The sequence below is a fragment of the Thalassophryne amazonica genome, chromosome 17 (genome assembly GCF_902500255.1).
Source record: "Thalassophryne amazonica chromosome 17, fThaAma1.1, whole genome shotgun sequence".
Taxonomy (NCBI): domain Eukaryota; kingdom Metazoa; phylum Chordata; class Actinopteri; order Batrachoidiformes; family Batrachoididae; genus Thalassophryne; species Thalassophryne amazonica.
In genome coordinates, this window is record NC_047119.1 from 11927588 (window position 1) to 11947699 (window position 20112).

Here is a 20112-nt window from a genome sequence, read left to right on the forward strand (position 1 = left end):
CTTATCTAACGTTAGCTTATCTAGCTTATCATGAACACTTCCAAGTCACTGAATATTTCTTGGACTTAATTTACATCAGTTGTTAAGAAATATAAGTCAAGACGTGTATCTGCATCAAATGTGTTGAACTTGAAGAGACATTTACTTACCTAGACAGTGCCATTTATGTCTCTGGGTACTCAGCTTCTGAGATTGGAAGACATCTGGAAGAGATTATGAAGTCATGGTGTCACTGGTCCGGTGTTTGTTGAGGTCAATACATTTGCAGGAGAACAAAGATCAAAATGTTTAGGGTAGTGGTGCTTCCTGTCTTATAGTATGGTAGGAAATTTGGGGACTGTCCATTGACCTCAGGTGAGCATCGGATGTGTTTAGTACTAGGTCACTTCACAGTAGTGCTGTAGTACTCTAGTCTGGTTTTTGTTTTGTCTCGGTCTCCCCTCCTCCAAAGACTCTGTCAAGTTAAGACCAAGACTTATTCTGGGATAGTTGAGATGTAGTCGAGACTCACTGTTTCGAGAAGGCAAGACTACGTCAAGACAAAGCACTGAGGCAAATGTGACAACACACCTTCAGAGGATTGTTGGGTACTGCTGGAATGATTTTTTGTCAAACGTACGGTTATTTAGGAAGACTGATCAGGAGTATCACTTGCATTGTGAGGGAACATCAGCTACAACATTTTGACCATGTGGTGTGTTTCTCTGTACATGATCCAGCACAAAAGTGACGCAGTGTTGAGGGCCCCATCAACCTAGCTGCAACAAATAGAAGGTTACTTTTGAAAGGTGGAGATGGTTGCCAGTCAAGAGCCAGATGGATTTGTTGAGGTCACAAATGCAAATAGAATGGGTTAGGGGTGCTTTGTTGCAAATACACATATCTAAGACCTGTGCTTTTTTAGATTCAAGGGCATATCATAAAACCCAGATCCGTGTTTTGAGTTGACCTAACTGTGTATACACTTGTTTGCTCACCAGCACTTGTCCTGGTAGCTAACATGAGCTACCATACAGTGGGGTAAAAAAGTATTTTATTCAGTCCTTGATTGTGCAAGTTTTCCTACTTAGAAAGATGAGAGAGGTCTGTAATTTTCATCATAGGTACACTTCAACTATGAGAGACAAAATGAGAAAAAAAATATCCAGGAAATCATATTGTAGGATTTTTAAAGAATTTATTTGTAAATTATGATGGAAAATAAGTATTTGGTCAATAACAAAAGTTTAACTCAGTACTTTGTAACATAATCTTTGTTGGTAATGACAGAGGTCAAACGTTTCCTGTAAGTCTTCACCAGGTTTGCACACACTGTAGCTGGTATTTTGGCCCATTCCTCCATGCAGATCTCCTCTAGAGCAGTGATGTTTTGGGGCTGTCGCTGGGCAACACGGACTTTCAACTCCCTCCACAAATTTCCTATGTGGTTGAGGTCTGGAGACTGGCTTGGCCACTCCAGGACCTTGAAATGCTTTTTACAGAGCCACTCTTTCATTGCCTGAGCGGTGTGTTTGGGATCATTGTCATGCTGGAAGACCTAGCCATGTTGCATCTTCAATGCTCTCACTGAAGAAAGGAGGTTTTGGCTTAAAATCTCATGATACATGGGCCCGTTTATTCTTCCCTTAACACCTATCAGTCGTCCTGTCCCCTTTGCAGAAAAACAGCCCCCAAAGCATGATGTTTCCACCCCCATGCTTCACAGTAGATATGGTGTTCTTGGAATGCAACTCAGCATTCTTCTTCCTCCAAACATGATCAAATCAATTTTATTTATATAGCGCCAAATCACAACAAACAGTTGCCCCAAGGCGCTTTATATTGTAAGGCAAAAGCCTTACAGTAATTACAGAAAAACCCCAACAGTCAAAACGACCCCCTGTGAGCAAGCACTTGGCAACAGTGGGAAGGAAAAATGTTCTATTTTGGTTTCATCTCACCACATGATGTTCTACCAGTCCTCTTCTGGACCATTCATATACTCTCTGGCAAACTTCAGATGGGCCTGGACATGTACTGGCTTAAGCAGGGGGACAAGCCTGCCACTGCAGGATTTGAGTCCCTCTGTGCATAGGGTGTAGCCTTTGTTACTTTGGTCCCAGCTCTCTGCAGGTCATTCATCAGGTCCCTTTGTGTAGTTCTGGGATTTTTGTTCACTGTTCTCATGATCATTTTGACCTCATGGGATGACATCTTGCGTGGATCCCCAGATCAAGGGAGATTATCAATGGTCTTGTATGTCTTCCATTTTCCTACAGTTGCTCCCACAGTTGATTTATTCACACCAACCTGCTTGACTATTGTAGACTCACTCTTCTCAGCCTGGTGCACATCTACAATTTTCTTCCTGGTGTCCTTCGACAGTTCTTTGGTCTTGGCCATGATTGAGTTTGGACTCTGACTGTTTGAGGCTGTGGACAGGTGTCTTTTATACAGATAACGAGTTCCAAAAGGTTCCATTAATACAGGTAACAGGTGGAGGACAGAAGAGCTTCTCAAAGAAGAAGTTACAGGTCTGTGAGAGCCAGAAATCTTGCTTGTTTGTGGGTGACCAAATGCTTATTTACCACCATAATTTACAAATGAATTCTTTAAAAATCCTACAATGTAATTTCCTAGAACTTTTTTCTCATTTTGTTTCTCATAGTTGAAGTGTACCTATGATGAAAACAGTGGCGGTCCTAGAGTGATTTCCTCCCCAGGCGAAAATTCTTGATCTTACTTATAAGGTTTTGAATAATCAGGTCCCATCTTATCTTATGGACCTCATAGTACCATATCACCCCAATAGAGCGCTTCACTCTCAGACTGCAGGCTTACTTGTAGTTCCTAGGGTTTGTAAGAGTAGAATGGGAGGCAGAGCCTTCAGCTTTCAGGCTCCTCTCCTGTGGAACCAGCTCCCAATTCAGATCAGGGAGACAGACACCCTCTCTACTTTTAAGATTAGGCTTAAAACTTTCCTTTTTGCTAAAGCTTATAGTTAGGGCTGGATCAGGTGACCCTGAACCATCCCTTAGTTATGCTGCTATAGACTTAGACTGCTGGGGGGTTCCCATGATGCACTGAGTGTTTCTTTCTCTTTTTGCTCTGTATGCACCACTCTGCATTTAATCATTAGTGATTGATCTCTGCTCCCCTCCACAGCATGTCTTTTTCCTGGTTCTCTCCCTCAGCCCCAACCAGTCCCAGCAGAAGACTGCCCCTCCCTGAGCCCGGTTCTGCTGGAGGTTTCTTCCTCTTAAAAGGGAGTTTTTCCTTCCCACTGTCGCCAAGTGCTTACTCACAGGGGGTCGTTTTGACCGTTGGGGTTTTTCCGTAATTATTTTATGGCCTTGCCTTACAATATAAAGTGCCTTGGGGCAGCTGTTTGTTATGATTTGGCGCTATATAAATAAAGTTGATTTGATTTGATTTGATTCTTCACTCTTTACCTGCTCACTTATTTGCTTCCATCATTTTCTACTCTCTGTCTGGTAGGGATGTTTGTAGTCATACTCCCCACTGCCTGCCTGGCTGTCAGCTTGTGTTGAAGATGTGCCCATTTTAGCCAAGTTTGTTCTGCTGAAATAGATGTGGGTGGTGTCCTTCTGGCTGCAGTGGGATGATTGATTATATTAAACATTCAGTAGTCCTCTGTCTGTGCCATTCACACTGCTTACTAATTCATGGAGAAAAGCTTCTGCCTCATAAAGCTCAGCAGTGCTGCATCTCTGTGATATACATATACCAGTGTGTGTGTGTGTGTGTCATTTACATATGCTGACAAGAGAAGCAGTGCTTAAAGGAATGCATTTAAATTGTTTTTTCACTAAAACATTGTAGATCTATTATACACATTCAACTCACCTGAATTGGATAAAAATAAGAAAACCAGAGCTTTGTTAATGAAACTCTGAACTCTGATTCATTCGTTCTCTTTGTGAAGTAGGGTTGCCCATAATAATGAGGACCAGCGTCTTTATGTGGGATGTTTTTGGAATAGGGTTGCCTAGAATACACATTAAATTCACAATTAAAAGCGAAATACTATCTAACTGTTGCCATTTGCTGTCAGGAGTAGTACAAAGGTCAGAGTTGTGTCATGGTGAGATGTAGCAAAGGTTGGATGGATATAACAGATACCAAAATAGAAAAATTGGACTCTGAATGTCTGCCAGCAGCAGAAATGGGCCTCATTAAATCATCTAGTTTGGCCTAAAGGGCAGATATGAACTTGTCAATGGTCACATGCAGCTCACATGTTTTGTTTCACGTGTGCAAGCAAACAATTGGATCTATTTATCTTTATGTCCTAGTTATTGTCGAAGTGCCTTGATTTACTGCAGTGGCCTATGAACTATAATGCGCTGTCCAATGGAACACATTGTGCAGCATCTGAGAAAGTACTGAAATCGTTATCAATTATGAGATCAACAGAAAAGTCATCAGATACTTTGACAAGTCTTTAGGCGTTCCTCCAGTAAAGCCGGCGCAGCTGTCTGATTCAGGCACGCTGCTGCAGTTGCCGATGGGACAGTTTCTGAGTTCAGTCCACTTGTGAAGGATAGGGGGTATTAGATTAACGCACTTCACCATTCTGCCATGATTACGTCATGCAGCATAGCTATTGAGCACACGTGCTAACACTAAAACAGTGTGAGATGGCCTGTGAACATACTGTTCACATTTGTAACACGAGCTATCAGAGATTTCTGACGTCTGCCAGTCCGGTGTCGGAGACGGAACGGTCCCCCCTAAAAATCGGCTCCCCCGATGATGCGGTTCATGGATTAGCACCTCATTTCTGCTTAAAACTGCACTCCAGTCATCATCCGTCTCAACGACAGATATCTGAAGCTTTTGTATAACATAATTTCCACATAAATTCAGCATTATTTCATCATAAAAGGTGGCGGAAGCGATCAGAGCACTGTGGCTAAATGAGCTGCTAGCTGATGCATTCACTGCGCATCGGACATTTCAAAGCGTCGCGGAATATTGCCTCGTTTCTGCTTAAAAGTGATTTTAGAATGATTTAAGAGGTTTTACCTTTATCATCTGATGGTTAATAATCCCATTAATCCATTTGATTGCTTTGTGTGAAGAGACTCTGTCTCAGATGTGCTGCTGTGGTCTGAAATGACGCATGCGCAGATGCAAACGGCGGACCGTTCGGTAAGCAACACCGGACCGGGATCACCTCCAAAATTTAATGAGGTCTTCCATTGCACAATAGCTATATGTGGTGAAATTTTTGTCAAAAATCCATGCAGTAGTTTTGATGTAATCCTGCTATAAGACAGAAAAATAAAAAATAAATAAACAAGAGCAATCAGAGATTTCTGACCTCTGCTAATCTGCATACCGGATTTCCTCCAAAATGCAGTGGAGTCTTCCATGCCCTGATAATCTGTCAGTGGTGCAAATTTGGTGAGAATCCATGAAGTCGTTTTGATGTAATCTTTCAAAGCGTATATAAAGTGAAATCTTGATCCAGAATCCAGATCCGGATCACCTCCAAAATGCAGTGGAGTCTTCCACCCACTAATATCTATCTGTGGTGCGAATTTAGTGAGAATCCATGAAGTAGTCATCCTTCAAAGCCTATATAAAGGGAAATCTTGATCCAGAATCTGAATTCGGATCTGAATCACCTCCAAAATTTAATGGAGTCTTCCATGACCCAGTATGTATCTGTGGTGAAAATTCTGTCAAAATCTGTGCAGTAGTTTTGACATAATCCTGCTAAATGACAGAGAGATAAATAAATAAATGCAGATGATTTTATTACGTCATTGGAAGACATAATAAACGCCAATGATTTTATTACTTCCTTGGCGGATGTAATAAAGGGAAAGCTGACCAAAAATACCACTGAGCCTTGGGAAAGTGTCATGTTGTGGTGAAACCTAGACTCCCAGCCAATTTCTTCACCAAAAGCATTATTACTTCAAGTTTCATTTACTGGTCAAGTAATATACAACGTAATGGTATTATAAGATGAACACCACACAGCATGATTTCTGTGGACATGTAATGCTAAGTAAAATTTGTCAGTAATGACAAAATATATCTGATATACTATCATACTCTGTGTATGTGGTAAACACTATCTATAGTATAAATAGTTAGTATGTGATAATGTAGATTGATAAATAGATTTTAAAAAGGTCAGCTCAGAATCAACTACCCATTAGATTAATCCAATGGTCTTGATTGATATTAATTTATTATGCACTTAGTTCAGCTATGTGCAAAAATGTATGGCGTCCACAAATATTACTTGATTTGGCCCAGTACCTTTTTATATTGCAAAGTCGTAAGTCCTACAGAGGCCCTGAAGCCCATTGGTAGTGGTGTGTATCTCCAGATGTAGCGTGAAGCGGATGAGCGTCTATAACTCCCCCTGGAAGGAACACAGGTTACTTCCATAGGCAACGCTGGTTACCATTGACAGTGGGATGAACTGAGACAATGCAGATTAAGTGTCTTGTCCACAGACAGACTGGCAGCATGAGCACGATTCAAACCCAATTCTGCAGGATTGGCAGGCTGGCTCCCTTTCCACAAAGCTATTTGCTCTATAATAGCTCCCACAGGGATTCGAACTAGTGACAATGCATTATGGAACAAACGCTTCACTGCTGAACTATATAATCTCTGCTCCCCTCCACAGCATGTCTTTTTCCTGGTTCTCTCCCTCAGTCCCAACCAGTCCCAGCAGAAGACTGCCCCTCCCTGAGCCTGGTTCTGCTGGAGGTTTCTTCCTCTTAAAAGGGAGTTTTTCCTTCCCACTGTTGCCAAGTGCTTGCTCACAGGGGGTCGTTTTGACCGTTGGGGTTTTTCCGTAATTATTGTATGGCCTTGCCTTACAATATAAGGCGCCTTGGGGCAACTGTTTGTTGTGATTTGGCGCTATATAAATAAAATTGATTTGATTTGATTTGATAATCACACTACTAGATTGCAAAGTAGCAATAATTTTTTGAGATCTTCAGCCAAAAATTAGGACTCGCATGTGTAATTCTGCCATATTTTTGGTGAAACATGAATTAATATTAAGATCTTAATCTTAATCTTAATTCTGCCATATTTTTGGTGAAACATGGCTGACGGGTAGAGTTCGTTTAATATGAAAGCATTTCAACTTAATTCTGCTTCCTTAAGTCACAATTTAATGGTAAATTTTTAAAACAGTTTGAAATGCAGAATGTCAATAGTAATAAACTTCTCCTCGTTATCCTCACAACGTAACCGATGTTCTGAGGTATAGGTAGTGTAAAACGTTTTCTACATTATTTAGTGCAGCATATAACTGAAACAATACTTCACATGGTGATACAAGCACCAAATCCAGCACAAATTCTTCTTAGACATTGCTCTTTTGAAAAAAACGATGGGTCACTTGAATTTTCAATAGGCAGTTTTTACCCCTCAGTCATAGGTAGTCCAAACTATACCTTTTTGGAATCTTTACAATCAGACAAATAATGTGGTATAATTTTCAATATGACTGGAGCATTTTTATATTTTGACCCCTATGTAATTCTTTAATTGACCCCTACGTGGCCGCCTATTGAAAATTAAAGTGGCTTGTCAGATTTTTAAAAAGAATAATATCTAAGGTGTACTTTTGCCAGTTTGCTAATTATTGTTCTTTCTATCCATAACATAAGCTCCCAACTGATGTCCAAGCTTGATCAGAAGGAGGAAGTCCCCATGGAGGCAGAGTCCCAAGAGAGAAGCCCAGATGAAGGAGCTCTGCCCTCACTGTGTCTGAAACAGGTCTACCCCAAATATACCAAGCAGTTCAGCTACCTGCGGCTCGTGGAACGAATCGCGACACTTTTCATACGCTTCCTTGGGGTCAAAGGCAACATGCGTCTGGGCCCCACTGCCTTCCGAACCTTCATCAGGTATAAGTTACGAGTAGATGTTGAAGAAAGGTTTTAATGCTATAATACAGAAGAGGTGACCAACCCTACTTATGGAGATCACCTGGCCTCCATGTTTACCCTCTGCAGCCACGGCTGATTAGTCAAGTCTGGTGTTTCCTGTCTCTTGATTGGTTGAGCATGCCTGATTCAGCAATAATATTTGGAAAATGTGCAGGGCTGGTGATCTCCAGGAGCAGGGCTGTGACTCCTGGTGTGATGTTCTGTAATGGTTTGCTGATGACCTGATTGTGTTTAGGACTTGTAAATTGAGCAGCAGTAATTTCACCATGGCATCAGTGGATATCCTCTATATAGACATCACACGCCGTTGGTCAGGAGTGATCTCCAACTCCAGAGAAGCTGGTAAGGCATACGCGCACACACAAAATAACTTCTCAAAGGCACAACATTTAGAGGACAAAGATCTGTGTATCCTTTGAGCAAATAATGTGCTTTGAGCTAATTGCTCGTCACTCTTTGTCAGATTACCTCTGACACTGTGCACCCATAAATGAAATGAGCTGAGATCACACTGTGACAGCAAAGAGATGGTTTGACATGAATTATTCAGCAGTTGCACTTTGTGAGGAATGTTTGCAAAGCTGAGCGGATGGAAGGAAATCACACTGCTCTGGGTGGAAGGGCCTATAGAGAACAAAGTGTGAGTTGAATTTGAAAGTGGTGCATGTGGCTTCAGATCGACTTAAGGTGGGTTTTGTCCATGAATTGAAGATTGTCTTCTTTTTGGTCATTTGGTGCACATGAAGAAAGTATTAAAATATTCTTTTTTCCTTTTCAAAAGTTATTAAAGGAATATGGGATAGAACAAGGTAAAATGCCCCCTTTCCAAAGAAATGTGTCATTTTCTTGATTCGCAAATTTCCGATCTGACATTGTCATATGCTATGTTACATCCCAATCAGTAAACCTAATGTCACCAACAAAGCTGTTTAAGCCGCTGGTTTTGTGGTGTATTTTTTTACCAAAGACAACAAACATGTTTTGATGATATGCAAATGCCAGAATATGATTATGTTGCATCTTACTGATTACATTTAACAGATGTTTAGAACAATATGTATATATTCTTTTTTTTTTTTGCACAGACTAGTTAATAGCATTTAGAAAAACACACTTAATACATTCAGTTGTATGCAAAAACATATGTGAAAAATGTCTGCTTAAAAAAAAAAGCTGTTAGGCAAGAATTTAAAATTAAGGATGAAGATTTGAGTAATGCTGCATTTACACATAACGACGACAAGTCACGAATGCCACGAAGTATACACTCTTGGCCGCTGATCACGAATGTGATGATTTGAGGCAGAGGCATCAGGTGTCCTCAGGAACTGCTGCAACCTGTTACCACACGTTACAGTTAATGGCACGTGCTGCTGGTGAATTATCAGGAACCATTACACATGGTCAAGAATAATGTTCCACGCTATTGCACGTAATGACGCGTGCTTGCATTCTGTCATGTTATGAATGAAGTGAACTGTCTCTCCACACACACACACATTCATCCATCAGCTGCTGAACAATTCAGATCGCTCCAGTTTGCTCCTCAAAATCCATGCATGCTTAGTTGAGCTCTGTGCCAAGGAGTGGCGCAGAGAGGAGGAGGCAACAGAGAGAGCCAGATGTGTGGCTCCATGCGGTTCTCGTCTCACGCGTTTTCCCAAACATCAGGCGCAGTAGCAGCAGGTGGAACACTTCAGGAGCGCACTGATAAGCATTGGAACAAGGCTTTTGGCCGACTTGGCGTCACTGGCCTTCTTCAGCATACTGCAGCAATGAAACTGAATGAGGTGCAACAGGGTTTAATTGTGCGCACGTCAGAGAAGAATGTAGTCACGCTTTATTAAGCCGCATTCACACCGGGCGTGACGCCAGCGACAGCAGCGACAGGTTGCCATGTAATCCCTGTGGAAGGAGGCGTTGTGGCGCAAAGCCACGCAGCGCGACGCGATGGACGCGAACAAAGGCGACGCGAGTGAATCGATTTTGAGTGAGTGGCGCGATATTGCGTTGCATCACGTCGCCCTCCTCCCCAAGTTGAAAAATCTGAACTTTTTTGTCTTGTCGCGCCGCGATGACCAGTCAGGGACTGGATATGTAGTGATGTGGAGATGTCTGGAGTTTGCCTGCGTTGGATGTGAACATGTCCCTTCTCTGGTAGCCAGCCTGTGAGCAGGACTTATGTCCCTTTTGTCCTTTATTTCACAATTATGACAGAGTTTGGGGGAAGAGCGAGCTGCAGCCCCGCAGCAGGGAGAGCGGAGTTTTTTATATTTTCTACGTGCACGCGCGAGCGAGCAAATAGTCCGTGAAGATTATTTTATTTATTAACGACACAGATGTATAATAAAACAAGTGGTGACTGGTTTTTAAACACAATTATGACAGAGTTTTTGGGGGAAGAGCGAGGAGCAGCCCCACAGCAGGGGTAACGGAGTTTTTTTATTTTATTTTATTTTATTTTTTTATTTTTTTTACATGTGCGCGTGTGAACGGGACAGGAGGTCCTCAAACTGGGTCCTGCAGAGGCCTGAAGAACTGCTGAAAGCGGCCATCATCCAGACGCAGGAGCTGCTGCTGGATGTGTCTTGAACGTCCCATTTTCCTCAGGCTTTCAGAGAGAAAAGCATATTCAACAGGTGCTGGTTTCATCCTTAAATAGGGGACACCTGATTCACACCTGTTTGTTCCACAAAATTGACAAACTCACTGACTGAATGCCACACTACTATTATTGTGAACACCCCCTTTTCTACTTTTTTACTAATAGCCCAATTTCATAGCCTTAAGAGTGTGCATATCATGAATGCTTGGTCTTGTTGGATTTGTGAGAATCTACTGAATCTACTGGTACTTTGTTTCCCATGTAACAATAAGAAATATACTCAAAACCTGGATTAATCTTTTTAGTCACATAGCACTACTGTTATTCTGAACACTACTGTATAATTGCAAAGGACGGCATGACTTATTTCCGTCGTAGTCCCCAATTTCCGTTGTGGTCCCCACGATAGAACTTGGTTGGGTACTTGGTTGACTATTTCAGAGGGTAGTAATTTTTTCCTTCACACAGGATCGGTTGGGTTTGATGAGCAGCAAATGTTTTTTTTTTTCTGCTGTCTATTTTTTTAATTTAATTTTAATTTTTTGTGAAATAAATTTTTCATTTGTTTGCTGCTTTGTCAAATAGCTGTCTCCCAATTGTTCTCCAGCCTCACTTGATCTCCACTTTGTTGTTTTCATTCAAAGGTGTGGGACTGCAGGCATTTGTAGAAGCCTTTTTCTATCTGGCAGGTCAACGCTTCAAGTCTCTGGTGCTGAGGGAGCAAGTTGTGTCCCTGCTGGAGTTGTGTGAGGCTCAGTTAGAGTCCCAGGTGAGCCTGGGAGGCCTGGGAGCTGGGGACAGACGCTCTGTCAGCTGCAGCAGGGCTCTGCAAAGAGGCACGAAAACTCCTGGGGTCACCAGCCTTCATCTCAGCTCCCCTACCCCTCTGAGACGGGCGGCGAGCCAGGAGTACCGGCACCACCACAGACTCAAGCCTCACACGCTCAGGGCCAACTTGGAAAACTAAACTGATGGGGCTCTCAACTCCTCATTCAACACCCTAGCAAGACCTTTGACTTTTTCCACAGGAACAGGGAAATTCTGAGTTAATCTCAAAAAGGTTGTCTGATGATCAAAGTGGAGAAAAGGACTTGCTTGACCCTTTCGGATTGACTAGAGGAGGACTGTTCACAGCCTGATTACTTTTTCCTTCTCCAGACCACTGCACACAGGGTGATGTGTTCCTTTCTCCTGCCCGTGATGTGATGTATTAAGAGTGTGGCCCAGTTCGAAAAAAGAGATTTGGTTTATTTTAACGCACTTACTGATTTGCCAGGACAGCAACTTGCGTTCACCCACAGCAACCTTCTGTGGGAGACTTTTAAGGACCAATTCAATACAAATTGGAAAAATAAGACTCAGTGGGGATTTTTTTCCTTTCTTTCAACACATGCATTTATTGTGACATATGAATGTGGTTGTTTCACAGTTGACTGCATTTTGTAAATGTGACGTTCTAAAACCAGTATTACTAGCTCCCCGTAGCAAACGTGCAGTAATTCCAAGTGGTTCCTTCACTGTGTCGATGCAAAATCATTGATGCGATTTTCAAATCAGAAAGTTTACAGGTTAATAATTAGCCCCACTGGCCACCAAATCCTTAAATTTGGTGGCCAGAGAACATTTTTGGTAGCCCAAATGCAAAGTTACTTAAAAGCAATTCAGAAAAGGCTTTTTTTTTTTTTTTTAACAGAAGAGCTTTCTTTGCTCATCTGTGATATGTTAGTTAATGAAAAATCATTAACAGAAGGAAAATTTATGATTATTCAAAGTTAGATTAATTCATATTATTGGGTGACACAACTGCAAAGCACGCTGCCGTGCGATATCAGTGTTGTCCACTTTTCCCATAATCTGTGAGGTGGTGCTTCCTGAAGACACTGTTTCATATGAAGAAGTCAAATTTCTCAGTTTGTGAAGGAATCTGCCGGCACACTGCAGAACTTCTCATCTTCAGACGTGTCAAATTCCAGTTCTTTAAAGGGCTGCCGGGCGGCTTCCATTCACTCTTAAATTTTTATTTTCTTTTTGTTTGCTTTTTCCCCCCTCAGACTATTTTTCTGTTTTGGGTTCAAATTGTTTAATCACGTTAGCAGTTTGGGTTGTCATGGTAAACGCATGTTTGACTTGCAGCAAAACATCCTGGTGCCAAGTGCTAGGATTGCAGTAGGAAGGACAAATCTCATAGCTTATACTGGCTCACGGGTATTAGTCATGGATTGGGTCATTTTTTGAATCAGAACAAAGGCAACGGAATATAACTGTTGTCTGAGTGGCACACCGCTCTGCAAAAGTCAGAATAAGTCGTTTATTTCCAGAGCTCTGGGGACTCTCAGCCACCTCGGCCATGTGCCACCTTGAGCCCAACTCAAAGCCAACCACAACTGCTTTCTCACCTGTCCATCTGAACATATATCTGCTTTGATTTCTCTACAACTCTCCTTCAAGATTTACTGAATTATTAAGAACACTTCATTCTGACAATAAATCTGTAAACTTCTGCACTTTGTACGCATGCTGAGTGCGTTCTGTGTGGCTTGATATAAAAGTAACAAGTATACGCATGCAACAGTTTGCTAATGGTAACGTTGCTGTGCTGGTCTCTGTTTTTGTACCATTTTAAACTAATGTATGTGAGCTGAGTGTTTGTAGGAATTGGGACGCTTGTAAAACTATTGAGCAGAGAGAGCAACTAATCGACTAAAAATCAACTAAAAAAAATTTCTAGACTATTAAATTAGACGTCTGAAATCTTATGGATGCTGTACTGGGATGAGGAAGGACCTGAGCTGGAAGGTGGGACTCCCAGATTTACGCTTTTTTTCCTCATGTGGTCATGAGCTTTGGGTAATGACTGAAACAATAAGATCGCAGATATAAGCGGCAAAAATTCCTCCATCGGGCATCTGGGCTTACACTACTGGGCAGTGTGAGAAGCTCAACTATCAGGGAGGGACTCTGAGTAGAGCCGCTGATTCTTCGCATCAAAACGAGCTAGTTGAGGTGGTTTGGGGATCTGGTGAGGATCCTCCCCTGGTGGACTCCCTAGGGAGGTCTTCCAGGCATGTCCAACCGCGAGGAGGACGGTGACCACAGGAGGCCATCTACATGGGATGTTTAGTAACGTTTGGCCATGGGCCACCAGGTCTTGGTTAATGTCGGACCCTTCAAGTCAAGAATTGGATATTGGAGAGAGAGAGAAAATGTATCATTTGTAAAATAATGTGTCCATGTTGGTTTGTAAAACCGTAATACCATCATGAAATAAAAGGTAAACAGGACAATTCAATCAATTCAGGTTATTTATACAGCGTCAAATCTCCCGTAAGTCATGTCTCCCCAAGATGCTATATACAAGCAAGTATTAAACCTTGCCCATCTCATGTGCAAGCACATTGGCATCAGCTTCATGTTGCATAATCCAGAGGTAATCACCAGTGGGCCTCAGAACCAATACAGGGCTTCTACAACAATTATTATTATTATTATTTTTTATTTTATTTTGGCTTTTAACTAGGAACTTGTGGAGATCCAAAATTGTAAATGTATTTTTTCCATATTATGTAGAATTTTGATGTTTGTTTTTTTTTTTCCTGCTCTTAAAAACAAAAAGGCACAGATTCCTCAAGTGGGCCCTTAATCACAACCAAAGGTTCCACAGTTAACCCCAGATTCTGCTAATTAGCTATTCAGAAGCAAGTAATGATATCAATTTTTGCAATCTGTTATTTTTAAATAACTTTATATGGGGGTAAAGAGTAGATATTCTTCCTGACTTGACACACATTGTTAAAAAAATGAAATAAGTGCAGTTGGGGAACATTGACTTTGAATGTTTTCAGCCAAGGTGTATTTAAACTTCTGTCTACAACCGTGTGTGCATTATAATCTTGAATTTGCACAATAACACTTTGAACTGTTTTGCACATAAATGAACTTGAAGCTGGCTGAGCAGCTCGTGCATATGTGCATGTCGTGGGTGTGTGTGTGTTTGTGTATTTATTTGCATTTCATTCTGTGGCTCAGCTGTGCGTCCAGACTCGACGAGCACATTAGTGTTGAGTTAAGTGAATAAGTATTCAAAGGGAAAATACCGCGGTGCTGCTTAATCCTCTTTCAGGTTTGCAGCTATTCCACTCAGGCGGTCTTTAGACCTTCAGTAATGGTGTGATCAGAAGAGATTTTTGAGCCAAACAGCTGCTGTGAGGAACTCGATTCGGCAGATCAGATGATAGCTTCTTAAAAATAGAACGCCATCGTTTGATTGGCATGCAGAACCAGAAAAGCATCGGATTGTAGCTGCTGTTCAGTTGATTCAACTTAAAATGATGTTACGGGTGGACTGTCCAACTGTTGGTTTAGTTTTGGTGGCACACTTGCATACTTATTTAACAGTAAAGCCTGCATTGTCTGCAAACTCCTACAACATGTAAATGTTCTTCATATGTAAATTCATCGCTTTATTTACAGGCCAAGTTGAAGGGTCGAGCAGATCTGCTTTTGGGACTCAACCGTTACTAGTAAAAGGCAAAAAGAAAAATGTACTGATCACGCTGCAAAATAAATAAAGTTCACTTTCCTCTTTGAAGACGTGTTGCTGTGGTGTGTAAAGCCATAAAGAAAGTCAGTGGGACTAACCAGGATTTACAACTGTAATGAACGTACTTGACGTTGTACCGTGCATGTGTATTGGATTCTTAAACCTGGCACAAAGCGGGGTGCCCAGTGCGAGCAGCATCACTCCTTTCTGGGGGATGCAGGAATTTTTTATGGTCAGCACTACGTAAAGTGTGGGAACATGCTGGAGCTACGTGTTGCTGTATCCGACACACCACAGAACCACCTTGGGTTCTGGTAATCACCTATCTGTCACAGCCACATGAAACGTGGGCGTCCCCTTGGCTTTCCCCAAAGCCTGTACTCCAGAAACCTTTTGCATATCTCATATCTGATGTTATAGAACGGCTGAGTGGATCCTTGCAATTTGATTGGTGCTTTGTATGTCACGTGACATGGATTATTCGTCCCATTTGTGTTGCATTGCATTTAGAGTGCAATTTTGTTCCATACATTTGGTACCATTGCATTCTGCACGCGCGCGACTGCACTGTAAGCTGTCTGGAGGCATGAAGAGCTGTTAGGAGGAAGTTAGAATGGAAAGATGGATTAATTAATAACATGATTTTTTCGCTGCACTGAGGAAGTGCACAGTCTTTTTAATTTTTTTGGAAGTACACGCACGCACAAGCGCCGTCCCGCTTGTGTGAGCGCACACAGCGCACGGACAACGATTTGATAGAGCTAATTGATGGTGCTAGTTCTTCTAACGCGCGCGCGCACACACACACACACACACACACACACACAAATCCACTCTGCTGTAAGCCTCCTTGAATGGTTTGTTCCAGCTTTCACCTCATGAAATATTCGTACCATTGAACTCATAAACATTCATTAATTGTATAATATATTTGGAACGGTTGTCAGTATCTTATGTTGTGTTCCCTGAGTCATTCAGAAAGGAATGGTAGTACCATATTATTCACTTGAAATTCTGCCTGAAGAGGGGGTGGGCCGACGCATGAGCATGGCCAATATTATGTTTGTCAGAACGCCCAGGTCAAGAAAATGCCTGATTTCATCACAAATAAAAACTAAATCACATAGTATTCACCTGTTTGTCAGTTTTTTGTCCTTTTCTCATTCGATAAATGTGTTCCTTGTAATAGATTTTAATTTCGGGTGGGCATTTAACCAACTTCCTTCAAAAACGGGGGTGAGCTGATGCTCCGAGGGGAAAATATGGTAGTAATAGTATAGTACTCATCCAGTTACTGTATGAATACTCCCTGTTTAACAGATTTTATGGAATAAACATCAAAAATAAGACAACGGATTCTTTGTCATTCCTTTTAGCAGCCACATTCCACAGCAACTAATGTATTTTTCTTCAACCCTAAACTTTGTAATTTAGCACAAAAAATTGAGATTTGATGGAAATGTTCTTCCTGGCATAATGTTAAAATGAGGGTAGGGGAGGTTATGGTGGAGATTTTCTTTAAATTTCTCATCACAAATGTCATTTCCTGAAAAGCTATAAGCCGTGGGATTATTTATGGGTCACATTCATCCACACAAGATTGCCATAATAAAAATGTCAGTGTCAGTGTTTTGTTTTTTTTATTCCTACCCCAAATTTGAAAATGAAACATTTTCACTGTCAATTTAGCACCAGCTTTGCTCCTTTCTTTCTATTGATTGATCAGAAATTGATGGCTTAGGGGTTGGTGCTGTTGCATCACAGTGACAAGATCCTGGGTTTGAATCTGACTTCTTCATATGTGGCGTTTCCTTGTGTTGTCTGTGTTTCTGTGAGTTCCTCTGGGTACTTCAGCTTCATGATGCATGTCCACTTTTTGCACACACTTGTACAAAGACGATGAATATTAGTGCGCACCCTCAAAACTGCACTTGAAACTGAGTTGTAAACAAAATAAAAAGTAATGGAAAATACCAGTCTTTAATAACTGGCTTTTCTATATTTTTACACAAATTTTCGTGCTCCCCAGGTTTGCAGGGCTGTAGCACCATGATGATGTGGGTGTTGACTGGATGGTCCAGGAGCATTAGGGGTCTGTCTCTGCTTCACCTCAGGGAGCTTTGGTGGATGACTGCTGCTCCTTAAATGATCTGCTTGCACATGAGCCGATTTCTTACCAGAAACCCTCTCACTAAATGTGCCAAGGCAATGCACCATGTTCCAGCACACACTTAGATGCAATGACAGAGGAAAATCTGATTGGTGTAGATCATGTTACATCTGAAACACACCTGTCATTATTTAAGAGATTAAATACAACCCTACTTTGTGCTCAGATTACGCGCTGTGTAAATTGCAAAATTGAGTTGGATACACCCCAAATGAATTTGCGCTGTGCTTTTTTTAGACAGTACAATATAGATTGAACAAATAGAGCCCACAGTATGTGGGCAAATCACGCACACGTCAGATGTGCACGTCACCACAGCAGGACTGTGACATTTGTGTCATAATGGCAGCACTGTTGGCAGTTTGTGTCCTTGTCTTGACGAGGAGTGATAGTTGAGATATGAAATGGTTTAGTACAGTGCGTTTTAAGAATCCACATTCCTTTCACAGCACGACTGTCTGCTGTATCCCCCTGACCTCCTGCTGCTGCTGATGTGTCTGGTAGCAGCTGATGTTGTAGCTTTACTGTGTGGGTTTCTTTTTTTAGCTGACCTGTTCACCTTTCCTTTCCACTGAAACCTTCATCGCTAGAGCAGCTTCATCACATATAGACGACTCCAGAGGATGAGCTGTGGAGCTGATTGTCCTCCAGCCACATTGCTGCATCCTCCACGGTCGGTGCTGCCAAGTTCTGTTGTATTGATGTGATATACTGGATCAATATTAGTGATGATCCTCACTTTATTAGGAGGCTTTAGTGATATTGGCCAGATGTAACTCCATGCATTTCCTAAGACGTTTGTTTTCCTCCATGTGAGCCGTCTGTGAAAAGCTTTTCCCAGTTTCATGTAGACATCTTTATTGATACAAAAACCGGGCTGTTTAACATTCAGAATTTACAGCCTCATATTAAGCAGGAAACAGGGATCCTATGATAGATTATGTAGTTTTAGCAACATTTAGCTGTGAGGTTTTCAGATTGCACCCACCCAAGATCTGCGCACCCATCTGCACTGCTAGGCCCCTCCTGTACTTTGCGCTGTGTACCACAAGAAGTTCTAATCCACTTTAGTAGAAGAAGAAAAATGTTTAACTCAGATTTGAAACTGAACATGTCGTCTGAACCACAGACTCCAAATGAGATCAAAGTTATATTGTGAGTAATCAACCGTATTTTATGCCAGAAATGAGGTCCAGGTTGTTAAAAGCGACATTTTTCCTTTAATTCGGGTTGCCGTGTTTCTCCAGTGATTTTAAATGAGCAGGCTGAAAGAAATACAGGTAATTTACTCGTCCTCTGTTCTGTATAAACCCTATGTAATTTTGCTCTCTGAAGGACTTATTTTTAAATAACCTCTTAATTTTGCTGTCTGAGTGACACACCAGTGACACAACTTTAGATAAATAGATCTGAAGGTATCTTCTTTAAACTCAAACTGAAAGCAAATCTCTACAACTTGATATAAATTAATTAAAAATATAAAATACAGCTTCCTGATGAAGTGGTGTAGAAGAGGATTATATTAAAAAGAAGACCCGATAGTTCATCTACAATTTGCCAGAAAGTATATCCGAGATGAAAGCCTAGATTTGATGTTTTTGTGAAAGAATCGTTCGTATTTCTTCATAATTGATGTAAATAAAGTCCAAGACATATTCACTGACTTGGAAATGTTCATGTTTCCATCCCCTGACTTGTCTGAAGAAAACTGGCAATAAAACCTAATATTATTTACAGGTATTATGAAGTTTTAGAAATTTGCTTTCAGTTTGAGTTTGAGGAAGATCATTTATTTTTGTATTTCTTGTATTTCAAATGGCATAAACAAAATGTGTGAAATACCAAATGTTCCAATACTTTTGGAGGGCACAGTATCCTAACCTTATGATGTGTGCAAAATGATTGTGGTATTATTACTGTTTTGTTTTACTAAATGTTTCATTTTCACTGTTGCTGCACTTTGTGTGAAATCATAGTCATATCATATTGATATGACAATATTGAGATATGATAATTTTGCCATATTGTGCAGCCCTACTGTCAGCTAGCTGAAAACATTGAAAATGTATTTACTTCTACATTTAAAAGAAAATGCTTAAAGTGGCAGGGGGTTAAGAGGGCTGTAATTCAGAAGCTGAAGGTTTTAGTCATGCTAATGCTCTCCTGAAGCATTTACTCAAGAAAAGTCTGAAGGACATAAATGACATGGTGAGATGCGGAAGAGCTTCAATCATTCATGTCCGTGACATGTAAACATTATGCATGATTTGTGCACAGTCGAAGTGTAAAATTGAAAAAAAGCACTGTGATAATTGTAATTACGTCATCATTGAATGAAATTTAACTGGTTAATTGGTATAAGCAGGTAAGAAAATTAATAACTGAATGAACATTGCATTACATCTAAACAAGTTGATTTTTAACAAATATGTTCAAATCACGCAAAAGTGACACGTTTTTATGGGAAAACATGTTTGTGGCAATTGGCATGAACTTGTCTTAACAAGTCTTCATGTTGGTGAGAACATTTCTTTAGCAGGATTTGTTGAGTAGTTGGTTGTAGTACTCTGATATCCTAAATGTGTTTTTGTGCCCCTAAGAGTTTGTTTCACTGAATCACGTGTGCCTCATGGGGAGCAATTAGCAGCAGAGGAGCTTTCTTCTAAAACACAAATGAGGCTCTGCTATTAAATAGGTCCATTTTCCACATTGGTGATAATCATTCCAACAGCTGTGTAACATTTTTAAATTTCAAAGACCGAAAACATCTCATGCAAAGACACATTTTTAAAAATCTTCACATCCATGTTACAACTACAGCTGGCCATACACTACGAGATGTGACATAATGTGCATAATG

At 41.0% G+C, this 20112-nt stretch overlaps 1 protein-coding gene across 2 annotated transcripts in view; it reads left to right on the top strand.

Annotated features, from left to right (window-relative positions):
* The window catches only part of ttll11 (tubulin tyrosine ligase-like family, member 11), a 76811-nt gene extending 61681 nt beyond the window's left edge, over nt 1–15130 (top strand). The window contains exons 8-10 of one of the 2 annotated variants that reach the window (XM_034191669.1): nt 7656–7895; nt 8173–8279; nt 11187–15130. In XM_034191669.1, coding sequence (XP_034047560.1) covers nt 7656–7895; nt 8173–8279; nt 11187–11509 — 670 coding nt within the window. In that variant the 3' untranslated portion in view covers nt 11510–15130. Of the gene's footprint in view, nt 1–7655; nt 7896–8172; nt 8280–8490; nt 8980–11186 lie in introns of those variants that run through there. The other variant, XM_034191670.1, reaches the window with a different exon arrangement.
* Nucleotides 15131–20112: the final 4982 nt, after the last annotated feature.